General features: G+C 36.1%; 1 protein-coding gene across 1 annotated transcript; it reads right to left on the bottom strand.

Moving 5' to 3' along the window:
• Positions 1-630: 630 nt before the first annotated feature.
• On the bottom strand, positions 631-6,598 carry fam20cl (family with sequence similarity 20 member C, like). Its single transcript, XM_048165899.1, has 11 exons — positions 6,445-6,598; positions 5,984-6,364; positions 4,794-4,969; positions 4,055-4,133; positions 2,498-2,590; positions 2,116-2,231; positions 1,845-2,025; positions 1,518-1,627; positions 1,216-1,297; positions 1,051-1,110; positions 631-974 (listed from the first exon to the last, which is right to left on the bottom strand). The coding sequence occupies exons 2-11, from the start codon at positions 6,358-6,360 to the stop codon at positions 728-730; spliced, it is 1,521 nt and encodes a 506-aa protein (XP_048021856.1). The 5' UTR covers positions 6,361-6,364; positions 6,445-6,598; the 3' UTR covers positions 631-727.
• Positions 6,599-9,399: the final 2,801 nt, after the last annotated feature.

Below are 9,399 nucleotides of genomic sequence, written 5' to 3'. Positions count from 1 at the left end.
CTGTAACTCTATAGTAAGTACATGTAGTTAATTAATACTACTCAGTACTTATTTAAGTAATTACAATCGTATTCTGGGACAATCGCACTCGGGCTCCGTACAAGGCAACCGTGCCTATAAGTACACCCTAAATGAGGCAAATGAAGTCTGGTTTCACGTTAGTGTCATGCGAATTGCAGAAGCGCACACACTGCTCCGGTCCAGAGACACAAAAGCACATATGCTCAAGTCGGCGCAGACCACAAAACATATCAGAATGTTATATTTTAAAGCGATATGGAGGAGATTAGGAAAAGAAATGTTTAGAGATTAGAAGGAAAGTTTTTTTCTTCCGAGCTCAATGGCTCTGGCCAAGCTGTAATATAAACAAAACACCATTGGCTATTTTTAAAAAAGGGAAGGAGCTGCCTGCCCTGTCTTTCTGTTACAGTTAAAATTAAGTCATCGCACTGAATTATGCTGCGTATTCCAAGGTACTTCATTGGGCTTTTAAATATGCCTACCTGTTATGCCAACTGAGATAGCTTTGCTGACTCTGAAACTTTGGTACTTAAATAATATTTATGATTTATATGTTACTTGCAAACATTTTGTCTTCGATTTTGTCACAAATCTTGCCTCAAGTACTGGTCACAGATGGCAATAATCCACTTTATTTAACATTATTTTACAACCAAATAATGTGTAATTGTTTACAATGTGGTTATACATCACAACATCTAAATAATCAAGCCAAAGGGTAATCAGTGTCATCATATATGACATCACTGTGATGTTGATGCTGCTCCAGACAGTCCTGGATAGTCTGAATGACTGTTGCTAGGCGACGATCAAGAGCGGAAAGATGTGGCTCAGTAAGGAGAGGTGCCACCGCTGAAAGGGGATCCTGAGACAAAGATGCACGCATGACATCACTCAACCGATACGACGGGAGAGAGAGCAGATGTAAATGAAGCAACGTGGAACGACGGACCCTGAGGGAAAGAGCAAGCAAATAATATGCAGATAAAAAAACACAAAGTAACAAATTGTAACTGATGTTCACTCTACCTGCAGCACTGCACAAGAGGAGCCAAAATAGAAGGTTCATCTTTGGAGTGACGTCCAAACCTATAACACGCACATCATTTGCACACAGAAGCATCAAGCCCATTCAAACTGATCCAACAAAACATCATCTGAAAACCTCTTGGACTATTGATTTTGAATACTCACGCTCTTCCGTTGTCTAAGTGTATGAGAAATGTGTCATTGCCAAACTTCTCAAATGTTTCATAGTGGTGCCTATCCATGTTACCTGAAGATGGTAGATGGAAAGTATCAGGAAAACATGTACTGGCCTACCATACTGAATTATTTCCATATTCATTACATATACCCTGGTACTGACATGCTACACCAAGGTATTTGAAACCATGCCATGGTTTGAGTACAAAAACATGGTATACATAGAAAACCATGGTACTTTTTTTTATAAGTGTTCACCTTTGAGGCATCTGTACTATTCCATTACTCACTCATGAGGAAGTCTAGAATGCTCATGTCAATCAGATCCACCAATCGAGTGCCTCGGTCGTAGGGAGGAGACTTTCTTACTGAGTCACAGTAGTTGTTATCTGTCTCCCACCTGTTACAGAAATAATCACTGGTTTCTTTATTGTGAATCACACACTGCAAAAAGAAGATACTTTGAAAGTCAGTGGGGTCCAGAAAGCAACTTTGATTGACTTTCACAGAAAAATCATACCGATTTAGAATGACATGAGGGTGAGTAAATGATGACAACGTTTTCATTTTTGGGTAAACTATCACTTTAAATAACAAAAAACACACACTCCACCCACAGAGCCAGCTTGCTTCGGCTGTAGGACCGCCTCCAGGGGCTCTTCCACGAGCGGCGCTGAGCCAACGAAAGGTCTGGCAGCATAGCAGCCAAAGACCCCTCTATCATGACGGGATGTCCACAGAGGGCATGCTCTGTGGAGCAGTAATAGGAACACTGGCCGTAAAAACAAGCATTCCCCACTGCAGAAAGAGCAAGACAGATTGTGACTTACAAATACACCATGTTTCAGAGGAAGTGATAGAGGAAGATAAGAGCCAAGTGGGACGAACCTGGGGAAGTGAAAAATGTTGTGGCTAGTTTATGGTCAGTGGTGATGTCTTTGATCTCTTTTATTACATTAATAAGCCTCCCAACCACTGGAGGCACCCTTCTGAAACCCAATATCCTTATTGTGAAAGAGAAAGAGTTCAGAATAGAATACAGAAAGTGCAATATAAAGCCAAATATTAAAAAAAAAAAAAAAAAGTATATGAAATAGCAGAAAACATTCAAAGGTAAACCTTTCAAATAGCTGTAATTAAGGATTTTTTTTTTTAATTATTTTGATTCAGAGTTATTTGTGAACCGGTTTGACTGATTCATTGAAAATAACTGACTCATATAAACAATTCACTTACAAATGAATTATATGGCTGTACATGTCTCTCTTACCTGTCCAGGTGGAAGGCTGCGATTTCAGCATTGTGCCTCTCGAAGTCAGAGAAATAATACAGATTTACATTGGTCTCCTCATGTCGTTCCTGTCTTCAGTTGAATGAGAATGATCTTGAATTACATTAACATACTGTATCTGAGCTGCTTCACTGTTTCCTTACAAAGTCTAGTTCAACAGATTCCATTGTTTGTATGTTACACATGACATAACGTTCCAAAAATCCACAGCTCAAGTTAAAAGTAGTTAATCCTTTAAAAAAAAATGCATCTCTATACCTTGCATTTTCATTCCACTCACATTTTTTCATTTCACTGCTCTGTGTGTCATGGTTTTAAATGCCAGTTAAGGCCTGTTTACACAGAACACATTTTTGCATATAAAAATGTGAGACGCAGGTTAGTCAGACTGAAAAAGTGCAAATACATTTTTAACCTGGGCACTGTGTTTTTTAGACCGTCGTGTCATACGTGAAAAGACACGAGCACAGTGGTCAAACATGTCTGTCTAGCACGTGTTTATGTACAAAAACAATGGAAAAGCAGCACAGTGGAATGCAAAAACATGTTCTGTATGAAATGCCCTTTAGTTCTTAGTGTAAAGTGATCTAAAAGTCTGTGGTTCAAATCAGAATGTCTCATTCATTATAGCACTGAATGATTTTAATAATTATTATAAAACAGTTAGTTCCTGTCCTTGATTCTGATTGGTCAATAGCTGTGTTTTATTCACGATAAAACATTGCTATGACCGCTCCACCCAACGGTTCTGTGTATCACTACACAACACCCTTAGCAACCACTCTTAGTAAGGTAAACTGTATGTTCTCAATTGTTCATTCAAGTTTACTGTATTATGTAGAATAATGTTGTGAGAAAAAGATAGAGTGAGCGAGTTTATACCTGCATTCAGATGTAGCATTTTCTTTCAGGTCAGTCCTATGTTCATTATAAAAATATGTTTAAATGTCTGATGTATTATCTTGTCCTTTTAACAGTTAAGGGGTTTTCCTGTGACTGACAGGCTAGTCAACACATTTGTTAGTTGCGTCTTGCTCCGTGTTCACAACAGTTCAGCCTTTTCAATGTAATAGTCTTCGGTACTGACTGACACACTCATAAAGACAGTCTTTGCCGCCATCTAATGGCATAATAATGTAACTTCTGTTGCTGTTCACGGTCAGGGACTATTTTTTCCGGCGGAAGGAAGCTTTTAGTGAAAGTTTACTTCATGAAAGTTGCATTGATACATATGTTTGCTTTAATATTTGTATTATGTGGTAATCATTTTATAAAAGCAATAAGATACTCGAGGCTAGCGCTGTATCATGAATAAGTCATGGCTGAAGGGTTGCAGGCACTCCGTTTCACATCATGCCTAACAATGCCCTTTAGCCGTGACTTATTCACAATAAAGCACAGCCTCTCGTACCTTTTTGCTTACATAAGCATATATAAAATGTCTATCAATTAGTCACCTAAACTATACTAATTCACAAACACAATTAGACGAATATAATGATTTGTTATACTAAGAGGCACATGCTTGGGTCTCACTTCATGGGTTTGAAGAGCGCCTTTCCATAATTACGAAATGACATCACCAACTTCAGCTGCGTCCCACCTGATTTTTGCACTGAAAAGTACCACAAAAGCCTGTAAATTAAAATGCATATCTCACAATTACAACTTTATTTCTTATATGTAATATTAACTTTATATCTCACAATTGCAACATTTGTTCTCATAATTTTGACTTTATTTCTCATAATTTCATGTCTCACTGTAGTGACCTCATAATTTTAACTTAATTTTTCATAAATGCAACCAATTCATCTCTCTTTTTACTATCTATACACAATCTTACTTATTTTCGTCTCAACTTGGTCCAGTTCAGTACTGTGCCAAGATAATTTTCTTTAGACCTCCTCCTCCCCAGCACCACCTGTCTAGATATTCAACAGAGCTTTCCCTACAATACCTTCCTAATCCCTGTAATTTTGAGAATGTTTCAGTAGAAAACATCATGTCAGAAAAAAATCATGTGCTAGCTGTAGTGTAGCAGATCTAGTCTGCCATGATCAATTCTGCCTACACTCCATTCTTATCAATAAAATACCATTAAATCTATTTTGAGTTTTCATGGTTGAACTGCTTTTTAAATCTTACAATGTGATTTTACTTTACACTTTGTCTCACAGTTACTGGGAGGTGGAAACTTCCATGCACCTCTCATCCTCCTCCCTCCTTCTTTCTCATATAAAGGCCTTGCTTTGCAAAATTTAAGGTCACCTACCTGCACTGACAATGCGGTGGGATGCCAGTTGCTGAGTCAGCGCTGACAGATTGGGATCTTTGTGCTGATACATCTGCCACCGAGATATACCAAGGTGAAACCGGAGCCAAGGCGGATGTGTCTCAGCACTGGCGTTCCAGAGGATAGGGTCATAGCCGTCATAATTAGCACTCAGCCTAAGGATGGGAATCACTTATGGGATGGGAATCACTGTTTTGACTGTATAGTAGTCATAATTAAAGGTGCACTTAAGTAATTAAATAATTAGGCTGATATGGCAGGAGTCTTGAACTTTACTGCCATCTAGGGGCTAGGATGCAGCATCACAAAAAAAAAAGAATGTTTTCATCAGGATTATCTTGATCCATTTATACTGAATAATTGAAAATTCACTCACAAATGAATCATCACTATGATTTGCAAGTATGTATATGTATATATATATATATATATATATATATATATATATATATATATATATATATATATATATATATGCACGTTATGTATATATATATATATATATATATATATATATATATATATATATATATATATGACCCGTGCTGGCAAAATAAGCCAGAATGTGCATGGGCTAATTACGAGCAACAGGCAAAACAAGTGAAAAATGTCAATTTTGGTCAAAATTGAAGTTTTAACAAAAATTAGTTCATTAAGCCTTCGTCTAGTGATCCCAATGCTCCAAATAGCAATTAAACATCTAAAAGTATCTTTATTTGTATGTTTTCTGAGAGGAGTACCTTTCCTTTGACCATGAAAAATGCAATTTTTCTCTGCTTACTTCTCGACGTCTGGTGCTTCCCCTCAGCACAAGTTTGGTATCATTTTAAAGTGCAGCATTCCAACTTTGTGAATATTCATAGCGAATTCTCGATGGTATGAGTCTGACGCCTCAGACAGGGCGTGATCGCGATATACACATACACAGAATTACGGTATTTCAAAAAAATCTGTCTTGGCGAGTATTCATGCAGACATTATCTGTTATATCTTAAGTGAACGTTTGGTTAACTGTTGGGGGAAAACATCTGATATGTAACATTATATTAGATCTGTTTTGTACAGTAGGTCTTAATATATATGCTGTCTGTACACATATATATAGCCTGGATTAGAAGAACAAACAAATCCACATGAAGCAAAAATTACTGATGACATGAAGTTCTCACCACTGCTGAGTGCTACGCTCTTCGTCTTTTCTTCTTGTTCTGACTTTTAGCAACCAATCACCATCAGGCACAGGTGGGGTGGGCATGTTGTACAGTGGGTGAGAGAACAGAGCCTCCAGTTTGGAAAGGTCATCTGCTGCACTGTCTATTTCCACTTTGTGGGTAACACTTCCTGCAGCAGCCATTGTGTTTGTTGAAGTAGATGTATTCTGAATGAAGAAGCTAATGGAGGTCTGGATGTCAGGGTGTGAGTGGGGCTCACAAGAAGTGTGGTACATGGACAGGACAAGTGAAACCACAAGCAAATGCAGACTCAGGAAGACAATTAACAGCCACATACGCAAAGTCTGTGAACGTCGACGTGTGCATACTCGCATTGTTCTGAAATGAGAAATAAGAGCAAAGAGAATTAATTTAAAATCTACAGTCATTCGTAACAAAGAATATAGAGCAAAACATACCCGGCTTCCAGTTTAAGGTGTTTTCGTCTCCGTCTGCCTGGACTAAAAGGAGGCTTGCTTTGTCCTTTAGACCTTCATTTCCCTGTTTGCTCTCTTGCACTCCCTGTATCTCTCAAACATTACAGAGGAGAGGTGCCAGGTTAGGCTGATCTGAATGGACGTGTTTACTTTCCCCTCTGCAACGTCTAACACACATCAGAGTGGTAGAGTATTCTCTTCTCGGAAGAACATGTATTGACTGATAGGGGAGAGTGGGATAAACTGACACTTTTTACCAAAGCTGTCCTCTAGCCTCCTGTGACCCAAATTTTTTCACTTTTTTTCACATCGAGAAAGAGACCATAAGTGCCACATTTTTAGTCCAGGAGCATCTTAAAGAGGTTTTTACAGTGATACTAAATGTTCGGGGGTTTGGCCATGAAAAATTCAATTTTTACTTAAAACAATAGCTGACATTCATATCCAATTATCTATTATTATTTTTTATTTAATATTATTTATTCATTAGTTATACATTTTTGTCAAATGTTTCAAATGCTCTATAATTCATATAATGCAAAACTATAATGATGTAGGAAGGATTTTTTTTTCTGTGTGCCAAGAAGCAAAAAGGCAAGGCAAGGACATAATTAGACAAGAAACAATTTAATAACAAATTATCCCATTCTAACTGTATCCCAAATCAGCCAGGACAACACTAATAGTAATATTGATGAAAATAATTTAATTAATATTATCAAAAATTATCCAAATAAAATGAAGGAAAAAAACTATTAATATTTTAACGAAATATTAAAATAAAATAATGTAATCAAAATGTAATAAAATATTAATATTTTATTTTGTATTATAATAAATTATAATGGTTTTCCATTTTTATAAACATAAAAAAATCTTGATAGAAAAACAGAAATGTTGTCAATGCTAACATTAATAAAAGTAATTTATTTAATATGAATCTAAATTAAACTTAAAAAATATTAATGTAATATTAAATATTAAAACAACATTGAAGATTAAATAAAATATTCATGTTTTATTTTGTATTATTCTATATTTTTTATTATAAAACAATTTGGTTTTCCATTTTTATAACCATAAAAAATTGCATTCCTAATATAAAAAAGTGTGGCAAAAAAGCATTGGATGGACTGAACAAACTAAGGAATTATTATATAAAAGTTGCAGAGAATTCTGAAATGTTGTTCTTAGCCTCTTTTCCCCAATATTCCCTAGTGTCATATGCTTTGACATAAAAATCGTTTTAACTACCATGTAGAGTAAAATGCAAATTCTACGTACCATTTTGAATCAGGTGAGACAGGTGCACAAATGCCCTTTTGGGTCTCATAATCTCACACTGTACATCTGATGGGGGACCTCCTCACCATGGCAACAGATTGGCATGTGCATCTCTCAAGCACACATACGCCCACATTAACCACATATCTAATCACGCCCCAGCAGATGAATAACCCGGAGAACACCACACACCGCCTGGTGCTTTTGTGATCAAATCTGGATGTTTGCTAATCGTGACATGCAATAAGAAATCAGATACACAGCAGAAGGGGAAATTATAGATAGATAGATAGATAGATAGATAGATAGATAGATAGATAGATAGATAGATAGAAGTGTATGTACACATATTTAGTTATCATTTAGTGTTCGTATGGTTTATGATGTTTGTGTGGGTTGCTAAGTAACAGTTTTGAAATGAAGCTGATCAAAAGGGAAATGCCAGAAGGCCAAACATTTAAAGCAGAGTTGTTTAGAGTGTGGGAGGCTGCTTAAAGCCTTTTCAAGAGTTTCATTAAGTGTTGCAGACCAAAAGATTGAATGTGGTTTTATAATATGCTTGAGAGGAAGTTGCATTTCACCATTTCAAGCTCACACAAAAGTGAAAATTTTTACAAACCCAAATTATACTTTTTTTTCTCTTTGCTGGGATGCAGAAAGAAACATGGTGTGAAATGAAATTAAATCAAAATTCACCATCTATTTTCTAAATGCATGCTATAGATCTTATTGTGAACAATTACTATACAATATAACAATATGACAATATGTTTTCTAAAATATTACAGGATGTCATATTGGTGCCTGCACTTTTACAACTCATAACTGTATATTTCATTAAATGATATGTTAATATACCAATCCTTGGCTATCAAAATCTTTCGAGCAGGAACTTCTGGAAATTCCTTTTACAGTTTTCATCAAATATTATTCAGTAATTTATAGTTTACTTGCAAAAAACATTTGGCAGTATTTTACGGTAAAATTATATGCACAGTTACAGTTAAAAATGTAACATGTTTTTACTGTAGAATATTTACTTTTTTTACAGTGTGGTGATGCAGTTTCATTAATATTTGAATGTCCATGAATGCAAATAAGATTTGAAAGCTGCAGCAGAGATTTCAGTGAATAATAGTGCTCGAAATATAGCGCACAGTTTATGAACTATTTTTATTATGTTACTTGTTTTAATGTTTTGGGTCTTGACAGCACCTGTGCCCAATTTCATTTGAAGGAAAAGAGCAGCATGAACATTCTGCTAAACATCTGTGTGTGTGTGTGTGTGTGTGTGTGTGTGTGTGTGTGTGTGTGTGTGTGTGTGTGTGTGTGTGTGTTCCACAGTAGAAGAAAAATGTTTTTGGAACATCATGAAATTAGTAAATGATGACAAAACTGTGTAAAGTATTACTTATTAAGCATAATGTGCAATGTCTGATGCACAGATAAATGTACTTTTGCTGTAGGTATATTTAAAAGTGAAAAAGGTGAGCATAGAAAGGTTAATGTGTGTTTATGGATATGAAGGGCACAGTAACCTGACAGCAGGTCAGTGTGTGTGTGTGTGTGTGTGTGTGTGTGTAAACAGATGCTCTGAGCCAGATTTCTACACTCCCTTGTGCAATAATCTGTCAATAAAATGTGCCTCAACAA

The sequence above is a fragment of the Megalobrama amblycephala genome, linkage group LG2 (assembly GCF_018812025.1).
Source record: "Megalobrama amblycephala isolate DHTTF-2021 linkage group LG2, ASM1881202v1, whole genome shotgun sequence".
Classification (NCBI taxonomy): domain Eukaryota; kingdom Metazoa; phylum Chordata; class Actinopteri; order Cypriniformes; family Xenocyprididae; genus Megalobrama; species Megalobrama amblycephala.
Note: the sequence above shows the minus strand (reverse complement) of the source record. Positions and strands in the feature narration are given on the sequence as shown.